General features: G+C 36.6%; 1 protein-coding gene across 1 annotated transcript in view; it reads right to left on the bottom strand.

Annotated features, from left to right (window-relative positions):
• The window catches only part of MYO3A (myosin IIIA), a 269,882-nt gene that overhangs the window by 33,248 nt on the left and 218,718 nt on the right, over window positions 1–17,916 (bottom strand). The window contains exons 28-29 of the mRNA XM_069086101.1: window positions 16,040–16,976; window positions 12,920–13,067 (exon numbers count right to left, since the gene is read on the bottom strand). Coding sequence (XP_068942202.1) covers window positions 12,920–13,067; window positions 16,040–16,976 — 1,085 coding nt within the window. The remainder of the gene's footprint in view (window positions 1–12,919; window positions 13,068–16,039; window positions 16,977–17,916) is intronic.

The following is a 17,916-nucleotide window of genomic DNA, read 5'->3' as shown; positions in this document are numbered from 1 at the left end:
GCAGCACCCATTCCTATTAAAAATGCTACAGAGGAATAAATGGAGTTTGCCTTAAAATAATTAATATTTATCTAAAGTCATCAACAAGCATTATCTGTAAAGAGGATAAGCTAGAAACCTTTCCAATACAATGGGAGGGAAGCAAAGATGCCCATTATCACCTCTATTATTTAATGTTGAACTAGGAATGTTAGCTCAGGGGTGGGGAACCTGCAGCCTTTAAGGCTATAGCAATAAGAGAAGAAAAAGAAATGAAAGGAATTAGAATAGGAAATGAGGAAACAAAACTATCACTGTTTGTCAATAATATGATATTATACTTAGAAAATCCTAGAGAATCAACTAAAAAACTATTTGAAATTATTAACAACTTTAGCAAGGTTGCAGCATACAAAATAAACCCACATAAATCATTGACATTTACATATATGTATATAAAACCAACAAAGTATAGCATCAAGAGGTAGAAAGAGAAATTCAATTTAAGATAACTATAGATAATATAAAATACTTGAGAGTCTACTTGCCAAGACAAACCCAGGAACTAGAGGAATACAACTATACAATATTTTTTCACACAAAGTCAAATCTAAACACTTGGAAAAATAGTAAGTGCTCATGGGTAGACTAAGCCAATATAATAAAAATGGCAATTCTACCTAAATTAATCTATTTATTCAGTGCCATATCAATCTAACTAACAAAAATTATTTTATAGACCTAGAAAAAATTATAACAACATCCATCTGGAAGAACAAAAGCTCAAGAATATCAAGAAAATCAATGGAAAAATGCAAAAGAAGGCAGTTTAGCTATACCAGACCTCAAACTGTATTATTAAGTGGTAATTATCAAAAACAATCTGGTAGTGACCAAGAAATAAGAGTGGTGGATCAATGGAATAGATTAGGTATAAATTACATTATAGTGAATGACCATAGTAATCTAGCATATGGTAAACCCAAAGATCCAAAATTTTGGAACACAAACTTTTTGACAAAATCTCCTGGGAAAACTAGAAAACAGTATGACAGAAACTAGGTATAGACCAATATTTTACACTGGATACCAAGATAAGGTCAAAATGGGTACATGATTTACACATAAAGGATGATACCATAAGCAAATCAAGAGAGCATGGAATAGTTTATCTGTCAGATTTATGGATAAGAGAAGATTTTAGGACCAAAGAAGATACAGAGAGCATTACAGAATACAAAATAGATAATTGTGGTTGTATGAAATTAAAAAGTTTTGCACAAATAAAACCAATGCAACCAAAATTAGAAGGAAAACAGAAAACTGGGAAAAGTTTTTGGTAACAAATATCTCTGATAAAGGCTTCATTTCTCAAATATGTAGAGAACTGAGTCAAATTTATGAAAGTACAAGTCATTCCCCAATTGATAAATGGTTAAAGGATATGAACAGGCAGTTTTCAGACAAATAAATCAAAGCTATCGGTAGCCATATGAAAACATGCTCTAAACCACTATTGATAAGAGAAATGCAAATGAAAACAGCTCTGAGGTGCCACCTCACACCTAGCAGAGTGGCTAATATGACAAAAAAATGTTGGATGTTTGAGGGGATATGGGAAACATGGGACACTAATGCACTGTTGGTTGATGTGTGAACTGATCCAACCACTCTGGAGAGCAATTTGGAACTATGTCCAAAGGCCTATAAAACTGTGCATACTCTTTGATCTAGCAATACCATAGCTATGTCTATTTGGTCCCAAAGTCATCCAAAAAAGGGAAAAGGACCTAGTTGTACAAAAATATTTATAGCAGCTCTTTTTGTGGTGGCTAAGAATTGGAAATCAAAGGGATACCCATCAATTGGGGAATGGCTAAACAAACTGTGGTATATAATTGTAATGGAATATAACTGTGCTGTAGGAAATGACAAGCATAATGATTTTTAGAAAAACCTGGAAAGACTTACATGAGCTGATGCATAGTGAAGTGAACAGAACCAGAGGAATGTTGCATATAGTAACAGCAAGATTGTTTGATGAAAAACTATGAATGACTCATTTATTCTCAGAAATACAATGATCAAAGACAATTCCAAAGGGATAATGATGAAGCATACTATCTTCCTCCAGAAAAAGAACTGATATTGATTGTTTCTTCCTTCCTTCCTTCCTTCCTTCCTTCCTTCCTTCCTTCCTTCCTCTTTTTTTCTTTTATTTGAATCTTCTTGTACAAAATTACTAATATGGGAATTTTTTACATAATTGCACTTGCAAAACCTATGTAAAATTGCTTATTATCTCAGGGAGTGGGGATGATAGGGAGAGAGGGAGGAAATGAATTTGGAACTCAAAACTTTTAATAAAAATGTTTAAAAAATTTGAAAAAAAATGTGTGTTCATTTGTCAAAATGACTTCTAGGCAAGAAACTGAGGAAGAACAATTCAAAGCTTACCAACTATGCATTATCCCGAAAAGCTAAAGTCATGGGTTCTAAAATGATGATATAGAGTGTTGTGTCTGGGGTGAGAAAAACCCCAGTTGGTCAGCAAACATCTATTAAACAGCTACTATGTGCCTGAAGTTGTGCTAAGTGCTGAGGATAGAAAAAGAGGCAAAAAGACAGCATTTGCCTCCAAGGAACTCACAATCCCAGTGTTGTAAGTCAGAAATGTGGAGGTTTTAAGATCATTGGTTTAAGGCTAAGGAATATAGATCACTAGTCCAACCTCTACATTTCACAGATAGAGGATACAGGTCTGGATTCAAATCCTGTCTCTGATATTTACTGAGCAAGTCACTTATCCTCTATCTCAGTTTCCTTAGCTGTAAAATGGAGATTATAATAGCACCTACCTTTCAGGGTTGGTGTGAGGATTAAACGAAATAATATTTGTATTGTACTTAGCATAGTATCTGGCACATAGAAAGTGCTTAATAAATGCTTGTTTCCTTTATTACTTCCTTAAGACAATATGTTGGGATTCTTGTTGTGTATAGGGATACCATGGGACCTCTAACAACATCACGCTGTTTAGGAATATGCCTACCTGTCAAGAGAACAGGAAAGAATAAATAGTGAGTTAAAAAAATCTCTTCACTTTTTGCTTGTCAAAAAACCACAGAGGTTAAGTAGTCATAGACCTTTTAAAAAATGGAGATGATTCTTTATTCTTAGGCACATTGGACATATTTCTTTTTGGCATGGGATGATACATGTGAACGAGAATCTTTAGTTCATCTTAATTCAGTACATGAAGCAATTTTCAGTTATTCTTGTTAGAGTGAATCTGATCACTGGCAGAGGGAGACATCAAGCAATTTTGCAGTAGTTAACAGGCAATACACAAAAAAGGGCGACAGTCACTTAGATACATATAAAAAACTCTAGTTGCTGTGATTCACCAAGGCTTCCATGAAGTCACTTCAACTCAGAGTTTTAAACTGAAGCACAGTGTCTTCACTCCAGGTCAAGAAAATTGTTTCAATGGAAACCATTGAAAGGACCCTGGTTCTAAGTGCTAGAGACTCACATGATTGTGTAATATGTCTAAAGGGAAAGAAGGAAATAATTAGGTGATAGTACTGTGCCAAGTAAGCACTTTATAAATATTACCTTGTTTGATGTTATTATTAGCCCTATTTTACAGAAAAGAAAACTTAGGCAAATAGAGATTAAGTGGCTTGCCCAATGTCACAAAGCCATTAAGTGTCTGAGCTAGGATTTGAACTCAGCTCTTCTCAAGTCCAGGCCCAACAATCTATCCACTGAACTACCTAGCTGTGCCTCAGGGTAACATCCCCCCCCTGGATTTAGCTCTTAAGAATCACCTAGTTCTAATTCAGTTTCCTCAGGTCATATTTTTAAGCACCTTCTATGAGTGACCTTACATTTAAGTGGCTAGATTAAACTGTGGAAACATCTCAATGTTGTAGAAACAAGCTATATCCTTCTTGAAATTCTAATTCTACCTTTTTAAAAAGCATTTTATTCTGGTGTTAGATTTTGTGGCTGTTTTTATTGTTATGGGATATACTTTTTACCACTTGTGATTAATTTTTAATGTATTTGGTAATAATTTTGGACATCCAATATTATTTTGTTTAATATTCTTCTAACTTCTTGACAATGATAAAGCAAAAAAAAAGCAGCATTTATCACTGTAATACTAGGGAAAGCAAATGGTCAATAGCTGTAAGCATTGTATATGAGAAAATGATTACCATGTTATATGCCACAAAAACCCAATTCATTTTGTCCTCAGTTTGTACCACTGAATTACATATTGTCAGATAACCAACCTAATTTGCACTCACACTGTAATTAGGGCCTAGAAGACCTTCAGGATTTTACTAGGGGCTGAAATTTGAAGGGTACAATGAGATTCTTAGAGAAACTGTCAAGGGTATTCATTTAATTTACCATGTGTATAACTGCATTAGCTACTAAGTTTATACATATATAGTTATTGAAAACTGCTAGAAATAAATTATATGATTATGTATTAGATATGACTGAATAAAAAATACACGAAGTTTGCCTTTTACTGTTTACCAAAATAGCTTTATCTACGCACCAAATACTGCTATAAAAGTGGTGAAACCTCTAAATGGTGCCTGGATAAAGAGTTAATACTTATATTGCAGGCTAACCGCATTACTCAGATTTTCTACTCTAGGTTTGGCAATAGTGTGATATAACCCAAGGCATATCTGAGTCTATGTATTAAGGACTCACTAATGAATTCTAGTGAGGCAGGTATATGGTGCTGAGCTTTGGGTTAGGAAGACCAGAGCTCAAATCCTACCTCCAAAACTTACTAGCTCTGTGACCATGGGCAATCACTTAAACTCTCTAAGCCTCAGTTTCCTCATCTGTAAAATGAGAGGATTGGTCTCTATATCAGATTAGTTTTCTAGATCTTTATCTATTATCCTGTGTTTTAAGGTAGCTCTATAGTGAACATTTTTTAAAAATGAGCATATTCTGGTGGAAATTTTGATTCGTTAATTTGATAGTGCTACAAAATGCTTCTGTCATAAACTTATTTTGTGATTTCCATCAGTAGGTCAAATGCAATTGAATAATTTGCCCAAAATTGTGAATTAACCTGTTACATGTCTATGTCCCATCTTCCTAAAGCATCGGAGATATGAAAACTGATTTTGGGAAAGTGTTGAAGACTTATGAAACTTATTAGGTGCTAATCCTTTTTTCTTTGATATCTTCTCTAGCTGAAACAAAGCATTTATTAAATGTTCATTGTGTGCAAAGCACTATTCTAACTGCTGGCCTTACAAATAGAAAAGCAAAACATTCTCTGTTCTCAAGGTGCTCATATTCTATATAGAGAGATAATATATATGAACAGGCAAGCTACCTAGAAAATGGGGAAAATTGAACAAATAAACAGTGTAACTGAAAATAATAGCTTTATGTGGAGGTGATGCTTTCAAAGTGATATGCGGATATCTTTAAAAAAAAACCAAAAATTTCGAAGGGGGAAGGCAAGGCAACTGGGGTTAAGTGACTTGCCCAAGGTCACACAGCTAGTAAGTGTGTCAAGTGTCTGAGGTTGGATTTGAACTCAGGTCCTCCTGACTCTAGGGTTGGTGCTCTATTCACTGAACCATCTAGCTCTCCCAGGTATCTTACTATATTACAATGGAATCCAAATAATTTCAGCCAGTATGTGTAATAGTAATGGAATATAAAGATCCCCCTGTATTGGCTTGGTTTTTGGTGTTAAAACCAAAAGCTTGTTAATCCCACTTGTGGGATGGACTTGTTGACATGAAAAGAGAGGGCTGAACTGGGAGGAGCTGGTGACATAAATTTAGAGAGACACAAGAGAGGCAGAAGAACTTTTTGGAAGCAGCACCTTTGGAGGCAGAGAGAGACTGAGAGGATTGCTGAGGGCCACTTTGAATTGCCCAGGACTTTGAGAGCTGCCACCCAGAGCTGCCAAGGACTGAGGAGACATGGCTGTTATGCTGGTACTTTGTCTGTAATGGAGAGCACCTATGCTGGCATTTTGAACCTTGGGAAGTTGCCTTTGCTTGGCATTACATTACACTATGGAACTTAATTGTAGCTACTTCTCAGTTAAGGTGGTAAGAGGACACAGCGATAGTAAAATCCACAACAGCAGGGAATCAAGAAATATTTGTTGAAATTATTTAAAGTCTAATTTTGGCTTATAATTTCAGTAATTTTCTTACACCAAATTCGGTGCCAGAAACAAACAACATTTTTTCTGAATTAAATTTCATAATCTCTCCTTTTCCATCATCTATTCCCACAAAGGGAAGTAACAAAATGGAAGAGGAGAAAATGGTAAGGATACTGGTAATACATGAATTGGATACTTAATTCAGAATAATTAAAAGATTATTTACCAGTTAAATCCTGCGAAAGATAAGGTGGAACACAATTTCTTGTTATAGTTGACCTTGCAACAGTTGGCCAACACAATGAGAGACACTGTACCTGACAAGTAATTTCTCTAGTTGTCTAGCTTCTAAGGGATAGACTTCTTGGTAGATCAAAGATATATTCATAAACAAAAGGTAACAGACTCCCCTTCCCACCTCCCCTCCCCTCAAAGAGACAAGACAGAAATAAAAAGAACAAAGTGTCTTTGGAATCCATCCAAAACACACACTTCTACAAATTCCATTGAACTATTTATAGTTACCTCTAATGCTATACTTCATATTGCTCACTTTGTGCTTATTTTTAAAAAAATGTATAAATTGGTTTGATACATGTATGCATGTATGTATATATGTTCAGAAGTGAGAGGTTGTGTGCCTAGAAGCCATTTGGACTGAATTTAGCCATGAATTCAATTAAACCATTGGTCAACCCAGTCAATGTATTTTTTTAAACTAAATTAAAATATAAATGAGTTACTTGACATAAATGACCAAGTCACACAGTTGTTTTGATATCATGCATACACGGAGAGTCAATCAATCAATCAACCATTTATTAAATGATTTTACATTGCTTATTTTTAAACTATAAATTCCTTCAAATGGTGAGACTGTTGGTTATCTCAATTTGAATATCACCCTGCATAGAGAGGCACATGATAAATGTTTTTTTGATGGTGATGATGAAGATGAATTGGAAATATAAAGAGAGATACCTAGATCCCTGTTGGATTCTGGTAATTAACAAACAAATGATTTTTATTGCATTGCCACCTTTCTACTTGTTGGAGTTGTAGAGGAACTTTTTAGGGCAATGAGTATGATTATTTATCCAGGAGAAGAGGTAGAGAATGCTTAATGATTCCTGATGGCATACTGACTGGGAAGAGTAATAGTCCTCAGATGCACATTTGGTACAAAGCAACATTACTTCTCCTCCAATTTCTTTGCTTTCTGTTACTAATGAAAAATCTTTCCCTAAAAATATAAAATCCAATATCTTTTATTGTCAGATGAAGAATGTTAGTCTACTCCTGGATGAATGTAGACACAATTTCCTGTCCAGCATGCAAAATGCATTTTGAGATACTTGCATTACAACGATAAGATCACACACACACATCTAACAAGTTTAAATTCAGGAAATCTTCACAACATAAACTAATATGTAAGTTTAATATCACCTGAGAAGATGGACTAAAGAGAAGCAAAATGTCAATACATATTGGCTTTTGTAAGGCAACTAGCTGGCATTGTGATTAGAACCAAACTTGAAATCAGGAAGACCTGAGTTTGAATCCTGTCTTAGATGACTACACAACCATGTGACTCTGGGTAAGTGACTTGACCTCTCTGTCTCCATTTCCTCATCTATGGAATTAGGGAAATAGTAGCACTGGCTCCACAGGATTGTTGCAAGGATGAAATGAACCAATATTTGGGAAGAATACCTTGCAAACCTTAAAGCACTACTTAAAATGTCATTATTACTATTATTGTTATTATGATTGCTGTTGTTATTTGTGTGCCCCTAGACAAGTTGCATAACTTCTCAGCCCTGGTTTTCTCATATGTAAAATGGGGATAATCATAACATCTATCTTATAAGGTTGTTGTGAGGCTTGAGTGAGATATGTAAAGTACTTTGTAAAGTGTTGTATAAATGTTAGCTATTGTTATTATTTAGACATTTTTTCCTTATTGGAAAAGGGACATTAAGGATGTCAATTAAGATTTTTAATAATTTGCAAAAGTTTCTTTAATTGTTTTAAATGTATGAAAAAAATGAAACGAAGGGCACTGACCATCTTCCTCAATGATATGGTAAGCAAGTGTGTCATTGCAATACAATAGAGTTGTTCAGTTGTTTAGTCATGTCCACCTCTTTGTGACCCCATTTTAAGGTGTTTTTTGGAGGGAGGAAGGCAATACAATTGGGGTTAAGTGACTTGCCCAAGGTCACACAGCTAGTAAGTGTGTCAAGTGTCTGAGGTCAAATTTGAACTCAGGTCTTCCTGACTCCAGGCCTGGTGCTCTATTCACTGCACCACCTAGTGGCCCCCGAATTCAAGGTTTTCTTGGCAAAGATACTGGAGGGGTTTGCTATTTCCTTCTCCAGCTTATTTTACAGATGAGTATACTGAGGCAAACAGGGTTAAGTGAGTTGCCCAGGGTCACACAGCTAGTAAGTGTCTGAGGCTGGATTTGAACTTGTGAAGATGAGTCTTCTTGATTTCAAGCCCAGTACTCCTAGCTGCTTAATTAACCACTGCCTGTTTGGGGAAAAATATATTCTTTTGTGTAGATGTATCTTCAGGAAGGGAGTCTAGGAACATACTCTCTGAACTATTTACCTAAAGGTTTATTTCCCCTGCAATTAAGCCTTTTCTTCTCCATATATAGCACTCATGACATATTGCCAGGTGTGCCATAATTAAGAAGGGGCAACAACAAGTAAAAGGAACCCTCTGCAATTTATCTGAGGACAAATCATATAATGCAGGTGATGTCTTCAGTGCACTTAGAATCAGAACAGCATTTGTCATTACATTAGTGGAAAATGGCTTTGTTTTCAGCTGTGATGCAGAAGCACTTAAGTCTTACCAGTTTGGATTTAATGCCAACATTGAAGCAAATGGAAAAATAAGTAGTCTATGGATTTCTCTTGCTTTAGTGTCCAGCTTCATAATTGGGAGAAAGCTTTCTCTGTTTATATTACAGATGATTTAATTTTGTGCTGAGCAAACTTACCAATATTAAACACGTGATTGGGGAAAAATGATTTCCCATATATAAGGTCATGGTTCACTCCAGGAAACTATTGAAAGTCTATTGAATTGTAAGCATCAATAATCTTGATTTTCCATAGATCTATACCAAATTAATGATTTTTTCTATGGTTGTTAACATATCTATACACAGGTAACTGTGTTTTCAGAAGTGCACAGATTTGTGCATTCTTATTCACCGTGAATGTTTGAGGATTTACATCAGGAATGAGACATTTAAAATCAATAAATGATAAAGTTATCTGAAAATAAATTGGAGTTTGGAGATCTGAACAGAATCTTGCACGGGTACCAACTGCAGTTCACCAAAGGTGACTATATCTTATAGAGTCAAATGGTTTGTGAAATCATAGGCTTTGCTTTTTGATTACTGGTGGTCTGTAGGGTGCCCTAGGCTAACAAAATCAAAGAATTATAGAATAATTCTAATTAGAGGACATCTCAGTGACAATCCAGTCCAACTCATATATGGAAAAGAATTCCTTGTATATAACTAAGAGACAGGTATACAGGTTTTGTTTGTAGACCTCCAATGTATGAGGCAGCCCATTCCACTTTCAGACAGCTCTATTCATTAGGAAGTTTTCCCTGAAATCAAGCCTAAATTTGCCTCTTTGTTATCTCTACCCATTATTCCTATGAATCCTTCCTTCTGCAGGAAGACTATCCACTCCCTAATCTCAGTGCCTTTCCACAGAGTATCTCCAATTTATCCTGTGTATATATATCTTGTTTGTACAGAGTTCTTTACCTGTTATTCCTCATTAAATTGGGAGAACCTTGAGATGAAGGATTTTTTTTGCCCTTCTTTGCATTTCCAGCACTTAACACAGTGCCTGGCTTATAGAAGGTGCTTAAGAAATGCTTGGTTTTTGGTTGAATACTGCTTGTGTGCCCTGTGGGGTCAAAAAGAACATCTCTGCCTGGTGTCCTTCATCTCCTTTAGTTATCAAGTTCCTGCTAAGGCTTGAGTTCTTTTATCCAAACATCTTATATCCCTTTGCCATTCCAGTCACTCTCTGTGAGCTCTTGATTTTAATAATGTCTTCCTACAGTGTGGTGACAAAACTGAAGACCATACTTAAGATATGGCCTGAACACAGTAAAGAACAGATGGATTATTACCTTCTTATTCCTTGGTGCTTTCTGTCTCTTAGTGCTAAGACTACATTTACTTTCTTGGGTGTCATATAAAACTTCTGAACTCATAATGAGCTTGTGGTCTACTAAAACCTCCAGATCTTTTCCACATGAACCATTCTTTAATCATGCCTTCCACTAGAATGGAAGAATAAGATTTTTTATTTGTCCCCTTATGTTTGTCACGTGATTGCCTTGACAAAATTTTATTATGTGTATTATAAAGTAAGCTCCTTTTCAGCAGAGACTGTCTTGTTTTGTTTGGTATCTAGGTGGTGTGATGGGTAGGGCTCTGGACTTGAACTTCTGAAGACCTGCTTCAAAAATTTACTAGCTGTGTGACCATGGGCAAGTCACTTAACATCTCGTTCTTATTTCCTCATCTGTAATTAATGGGGATAGGAAGAGCAACTATCCCATAGGATTGCTGTGAGGATCAAATAAGAGAATACAGCTAAAATGTTTTTAAAAACATGAGACATTATGTAAGTGTGCTATTATTATTATCATAATTTTCACTCACATCCTTAGCATGCAGCGTAATGCTTTGTATATAGTTAAACACTTAAGAAATGTTTTAATTCATTCACCTTTTTGAATTTTCACTCTCTCATCTGGTGTGTCATTTTTCAAACTCAACATCTTTTCCACTCCCTCAGTGGCTTCTCCCATCTGGAAGTCTAGGGGGTAGAGCACTAACCACTGCCCCTTACAACCTCCCCCCCCCCCCAGTCTTCCTTTATAGATTCCTCTGTGCAGGCCACACACAGCCCACAACATCCCCTACTGTGACTCAAACCAGATGAAAATGTAATAAGGGAATATTTAACAAAATAAATAAAAATACAACCAAAACATAGTTAATATTACATTTTAAACCTATGTCAACATGTGACCTAGAGGGATCGTTATGTAAGGTATAGTGGCCCTCATTGCTATTTGAGTTTGAAGCCACTGGTATAAAGTACATAGAAGAAGGATATGACCTACTGTCCTCATACTTTGTCAAATGTGAAAAAAAATGAAAGCATAAATAAGGGCTAAATAAGGTGACTGCCCCATCCTCTATTCTTCCCCTACAGAGTCTTTGCTGGATGTGGAGACAAACATGGAGAATCATGAGAGTTTGAAGGAATAAGAGAAAGAAGTAGCAACAAGCGAACTCCAAAAAGGCATTTGTATATCCCAGGCAAGATTTTAAATTTGTGCCCCTCTGGCTGTGAAAATTATGTACTTCTGTCTATTGTTTCCCACGGAGATAAATTAATTCCTGCCAGCTCCCACACCCTAGAATTCTGGATGATGGCTCTCAGTAAGGGGATCAGGGCTCTCCATTCCTTTCAGAGTTAAGTCAGAACTCCTGCTATGAAAGTGTCTAGAAACAGGCTTTTCAGAATCTTAGGGAGACAATGCTAGGAAGAGAATTGAAATTAAGAATGATGAGATCTGGGTTTGAATTCTGGTCACACTTACTGTGTGACCTTGAGTAAGTTAACTTATCATAACTGGATCTCATTTTTTTACATCTGTGAAATGAGGATATTGGGATAGATTAGAGGGGGGGACCTGTAGCCTTGAGGCCACACATGACCTTCTTGGCCCTCTGACTGAATCTAAACTTCATAGAACAAATCCTCTGTGGCCTCGAGGCCACAGGTTCTCCACTCCTGGGCTAGATGTTTTCCAGGATCCCTTACAACTCACAATCTGTCATGATCATATGCTCATCAAAAACATTAACACATGTATCATGGAGAAGGGAATTTTTCAGTAATAAAGATATATGCCTCTAAAATATTTTTCATTGTGCTTTCAGGATGCTGTGCCCTGGTTAACCTGCCATCTCCTGGCCCCAGATCTGCTTGGAGATGATAAAAAGTGCTATTTTGAAGAAATAAGGTAATTAGAGATGTCATCTATTGCGGCAACATTGCATTCAAAATGCTTTTCAAAATCCCAGAGTTGAACGGTTATTCCTCACTGCTCTGATGCCTCCAAACACTTTGCCATATGCATCTTATAGTCTGGTGGCCAATATAGTCTTCTATAGTCACAGAAAAAGTAAGTGCCTGAGATGGGAATAGAGCCCAGGCCTCCCTGACTTCAAATCCAGCACCCTAAGCACAGAAACCATGTTGCTTCTCTTGGTCTAGTGTTCTACCCATTATGTCACAACTCCATTTGTGCTCACTTGGCATGCTGCTTGTATTTGAAGGAATGCTTGAAATACATTGGAAGAAAGAAATACTGCTTATGGTTTGAAGCTTGAAAAAAAGAACTGGAATGAATGATCTTTTCCCTTGGTCCTGTCCTCTCTGTTCACCAAACCACACTAAGACTCTCCTCCCTGAAGGTGATTTGTGTTAGAACAGAACCGATAAAAAGGAAAAGGAGAGGAAAAAATAAGGAAAGAAGAGACATGAAGTATAGATGAGAAGAGCTGTGTAAAGGATTGTGAAGCAGTTTCCTGCTCAAAAGAAGTGGCCCAGAATTAAGGGCCCTCTCCCAAACAACTGTAATGTTGGCTTCCCTACTCTCTCTAACCTCTAGCCCCTGACTACAGAATTTTACCTGACATACAGCGGTGAGAAGGAACTTGTCTATTAATTGGCTTGATTGGTGGATGAACACTAAGGTAAACAGGCTTCAGCTGGTGCAACAAAATAATTTCATTCAGTTTTTTCTGCAGAATAAAATAGTCTTCTGATAACCTTGATATCTAAAAAGAAAGTCATGTTTCAGGTTACATTAAGAAACCCCCCCCCCCCCAGCATTCCACGTGCCTAGTAGTTTTTTGGTAAGTTGCTCACTGCCTATTTTCCCCTGACACAGTCATCTCTGGCTCTAGGTTTCATCTCTGTTTTTCAGTATGCCACGATTCTAATAACAAAGTTATCACCATTCCATCTCCTGTCCTTCCCTTTATGGCTATCTGTATTCAATGCTATTTTCTCATCCCTATGTCTTGGATTTCCCAAAATCTTTCTTTCAGCCTCACTTACCCTTCAACTTAAACTCATTAAGGGGTAATGGTAAGCTTCCTGAGGGCAGGGACTATTTTGTTTTCATATCTTTAGCACCTTGTCCAGTGCCTGTCATAGGGTCTCTATTTAATAAACGCTTGCTGAATTGAAAATTCCTAGCTAAATCTAAGGGTTTTTTTTTTCTGTTCCCATTTCTGTTGTCTTGTTGACCCTATCTTCTGTCTGTGACACTACTGATCACTTCTTTCCTTCTTGATTCTTTCAGTCTTGGCTCTGTTGGCCATTCTCTTCTGCCCTTCTTTTCCCTGAGCCATCAAGTTTATCTTCCTGGGCTTATTTTTGGGCCATCAGTGCTTCTCTTCCTCTGTTTTGACTTTTTTTGAGAGCTCTTCCACTATCTTCAATTACCAGGGGCTCAAAGATGTCTCTCTAAGTCTAGATTTCTTCTTTGAGTCCAGAGTTCACAGTTTAGGCTTCATATTCCCAATCTTTAGAAGCAGAAAGTTCAGGGATACTTAAAGTGTGATTTAGCTCTCTCTCTCTCTCTCTTTCATTTTTTAATATAGTGGGTAGTAAGTATATTGTAAACTATTTCTCCAAATAGATGATAGAACTTTAATATTAAAACAGGTTCAAGAAAAACCTTCAGTAATTTGATGGAGGATAGATCGATGTGAGAGAAGTTGAAGATATTCAGGATAGCCCTTTAACGTTTGAGGATGACCTCAGAGAGCCAGGCATTGTGCTCTTTCTTTTTTTATTAATTTTTTAAAGTTTTAATTTACTTATTTTTAGTTTTCAACATTCATTTCCACAAGATTCTGTGTTAACATTTTTTCTCTCCCCATCTTTCCCCCACCCCCACTCCAAAATAGCAAGCCCACTGAATATCCCTTCCCCCAATCTGTTCTCTCTTATATCCCCCCCCACCACCCCCCCCCCAACTTTCTAGTAGGGCAAGATGTGTTTCTATTCCCCAGTACCTATATATCTTATTTCCCAGTTGCATGTAAAAAACCAATTTTTAAACATTTATTTCTAAAACTTTGAGTTCCAGATTTTTTTCCCCCTTTTCCCTCCTTACCCACTCCCACTGGGAAGATAAGCAATTCAATATAGATTGTACATGTGTAGTTACCCAAATCATTTCCATAATAGTTATATTGTGAAAGACTATGTTTCCCTCCATCCTATCCCGCCCCCCACTTACTCTATTTTCTCCTTAGACCTCATCCCTTTTCAAAAATGTTTGCTTATAACTACCCTCTCCCCCAATCTGCCCTCCCTTCTATCCTCCCCCCCCCATCCCCTACCTCCCTATTGTCCATTATGCTCTTTATTACAACATGTATCCCAGTCAAGGACACTGGGATATGGGGATCATTCACTGCTTGAAATTGCTATGCCACATGCTGTATTCACTGTCTACACCACAAGAATTAATTTAATTTTCCTTTTTCACTTAGAATTGTGAATATTTTGGGGTGGCTAGCTGGCACAGTGAATAGAGCACCGGCCTGGAGTCAGGAGGACCTGAGTTCAAACCCGGCCTCAGAAACTTAACACAAAAACTAGCCACGTGACCTTGGGCAAGTCACTTAACCCCAATTGCCCTACCTTCCCCCCTCCAAAAAAGAAAAAAAAAGAAATATGATCCTTTTATTTGGTCCTGTCCTTCCCTCTATTTCCCCAATGGAACCAAGACTCTCATATCTGGAGGTTCCATGTGCCAAAATCAAACTAAAAAAGGGAAAGGAGGAGAAAGATAAGGAATGTGGAAACCAAAGCTAAAATAGGTAACTAATTTACTCAAGATCATTTAGCTGGTTTGTAGCAGAGCTGGAGCTAAAGCTCCGGTCATCTGCTTCCTAGAAGTAGCTCATTCATTCATTCATAATTCAATCATCTATTACTATACCATGCTGACTTACAAATGTGTGTCTCTTAGATCTCTTAGGATGCTCCCTCACAAATATTCAGAGGAAGTATTCCCCCCAGGTGATATGTCATCTGTTTAATAAATGGGGTTTTCTCTAGGGTGTCCTCACTGCTCCAAAACTTTGACTGCTGTCACATAATGACTGCAATCTAATTTTTGCTTGTTAAAATGTCATCTTAAACACTTTGAGAACATTATGAAACCAGATAACTGAGGCATTAAGGTCTCTTGGCTCTAAATCAAAATCTTAGTGGTTTTCTTAGTTATGATACAAGATTCCTAACAATAACAACGAAAACAATCTCTACGACCAGATAGCAGCATCCTATTTGGCATTGTGAATAAAACGTTAATGTTGTTATTATGTAACATTCCTTATTGACCTTGAATAGTTGTCAGTGAGTTGGATTGCAAAGTGAATATTCATTTGAACATATTCATTCTCCTATTTCATTTAACTATTTTGGCTTTTTAAAAAATGGAGTAATGAAGTGTGACCTTGGGTAAATCAATTAATCTTTCTGAGCCTCAATTTCTTCATCTTTAAAATGGGATTAAGACTACTTGTAGTATCTCACCCCTCACCAGGTTTTTTTTTGTGAAACTGAAATGAGAAAATATAAGTGCTTCATGAAGTTTTAACCATCTCTATAATTGGTAGCTAACACAAGCATCCCCCTGACCTCCATTAATATTGTTTCTTTAATATAATTAATTTTATGGATAATATGGATTTTTCCTGAGAAATATATGAAACTATCAACCTACCTGCTTTGAAAAAACAGCCAAGTCATAGGCTTCTTTCTCTGAAATTGTCCTTAAATCCTTTTCTTCCCTGGCCTTGATATTAAAACTTCCCTTATGTTTCCCTGAATGGGAATATGCATTGCAAGTATATCTTCCTATGTCTGGTTTTCCTGAAGCAAGTTCTTGGTTTTTAATAGAAGGGGGCTTTCCATCTCTTAACTGTTGTCTTCTTCTATAGCCCCGATATTTGCTCTGAATGAATCCTGCAGCTTTATCTTCTTCCAAATCTTGTCTCTTCTGCTCAACTTGTTTTTCTCTCTCTCTGACAGATTCTTGTTTTAATTCTGCCTTCCTTCCTCTGGGCATTATTCCTTCATGCTTCAGAAGACTTTTCTCCTGGCCATGCTTTGAATTATTCTGGATAAAGGAAGATGTTCTCCTTTCTTTCTTTTTACTGTCTTCACTTTGATACCTTAAGCTGAGACTAGGTTCCAATGGTTTTTTAAAGGAACCCTGATGAGGGCCATGCTCTCGGAATTGATATCCCATATAGTTTGGCTTTTCTGACATGCTTCTCCTTTCAAAATATGCCATTTTTAGCTCCTCAAAATTCTTGTCTTCATCGTAGCCCTGGTGGTTCCTCTGAATCACAGCAGTGTCTTTCTCAGTGGTCTCTATCTTAGTTATATTTTCTTGCTCCTTTCTTCCATTTGGTTCCAGGCTTACTTCTGACTTAAAACCTTCCCTTGGAACCAGTTCTTGCTGGAGTCCTTTCCCACAGATATGGTTTATTGGATATTCTCTGTAGTTATTTCGGGTGCTGTTGGTGGACTCCTCTTTAGCCTTAAAACTAGATGCTTGTATAGCTGATATATTTCCTGTATTATTGAAAGACTGATTGAATGCTTCATTAGCAGGAACCACATCTTCAGAGTATTCTTTCTCCACAACGAAGTCCCTGTATAAATTATATTACTTCTGAGTATACACATAATACATAATGAACAAACCTCTCATGGAAATATCTAGGTGATAAATAATAAGTTTTTTATTAGCTAGAAAAGGGAAGCAGATGGAAGGGAATAAACACTTCTTAAATACCTACTATGTGCCAGGTACTGTACTAAAGTACATTAAAAAATGTGATCTTGTTTGATACTTTTGGCAACCCTGAAAAGAAGGTGCTATTATTAAGCCCATTTTTATAGATGAGGAAACTGAGGCAGACATAGGTTAAGTGACTTTCTCAGGGTCCCACAGCTAGTAAATGTCTGAGACTGGATTTGAACTCAGACATTACTGACTCAAGACCTAGTACTCTACCCACTGTACCACCTAAGTACTTCAAAGTACAAACCTAGGGAGTTACATTAACTAAATATTTCTCCAAGTACTTGTTTTCCAGATGACTTAAGGAGGTAGTAGGGTGAGTAGAAAAAATTCTGAACTTGGAGTCAACACAGAGAATTGTATTTAAATTCTATCAATGTACTTACTCATAGTGTGATCATAGGCAGGTTACTTAACTTTGCTAGACCTGTTTCCTCATATGTATAATGGAGACAATAATAGTTGTAATACATGCCTCTCAGAACTGTTGTGAAGATTAAAAAATATATTATCTGTAAAGTGCTCTGTAAATCTTAAAGTCTTAAATAAATGTCAATTTTAAAGAAAACCAAGAGAATTAGATAAAGTGTCAAATCACTTGACAGGCACATTGGAGAGTTAATCTCTTTTTGAATACATATCTGTATTTTATTGAGGTTTGCCTGTTCCAGTTCATTTCCTTCAATATAGGTTTCCTTAGAAAAGGAAATGCCTATAAACAGAGCTGTAGCACAATGTGTATATATATATGTGTGTGTGTATGTGTATATATACATATATGTGTATGT

Source organism: Petaurus breviceps, unplaced genomic scaffold (genome assembly GCF_028583685.1).
Source record: "Petaurus breviceps papuanus isolate PSGF00001 unplaced genomic scaffold, PetGlider_PUasm1.0 178, whole genome shotgun sequence".
Lineage (NCBI taxonomy): Eukaryota > Metazoa > Chordata > Mammalia > Diprotodontia > Petauridae > Petaurus > Petaurus breviceps.
Note: the sequence above shows the minus strand (reverse complement) of the source record. Positions and strands in the feature narration are given on the sequence as shown.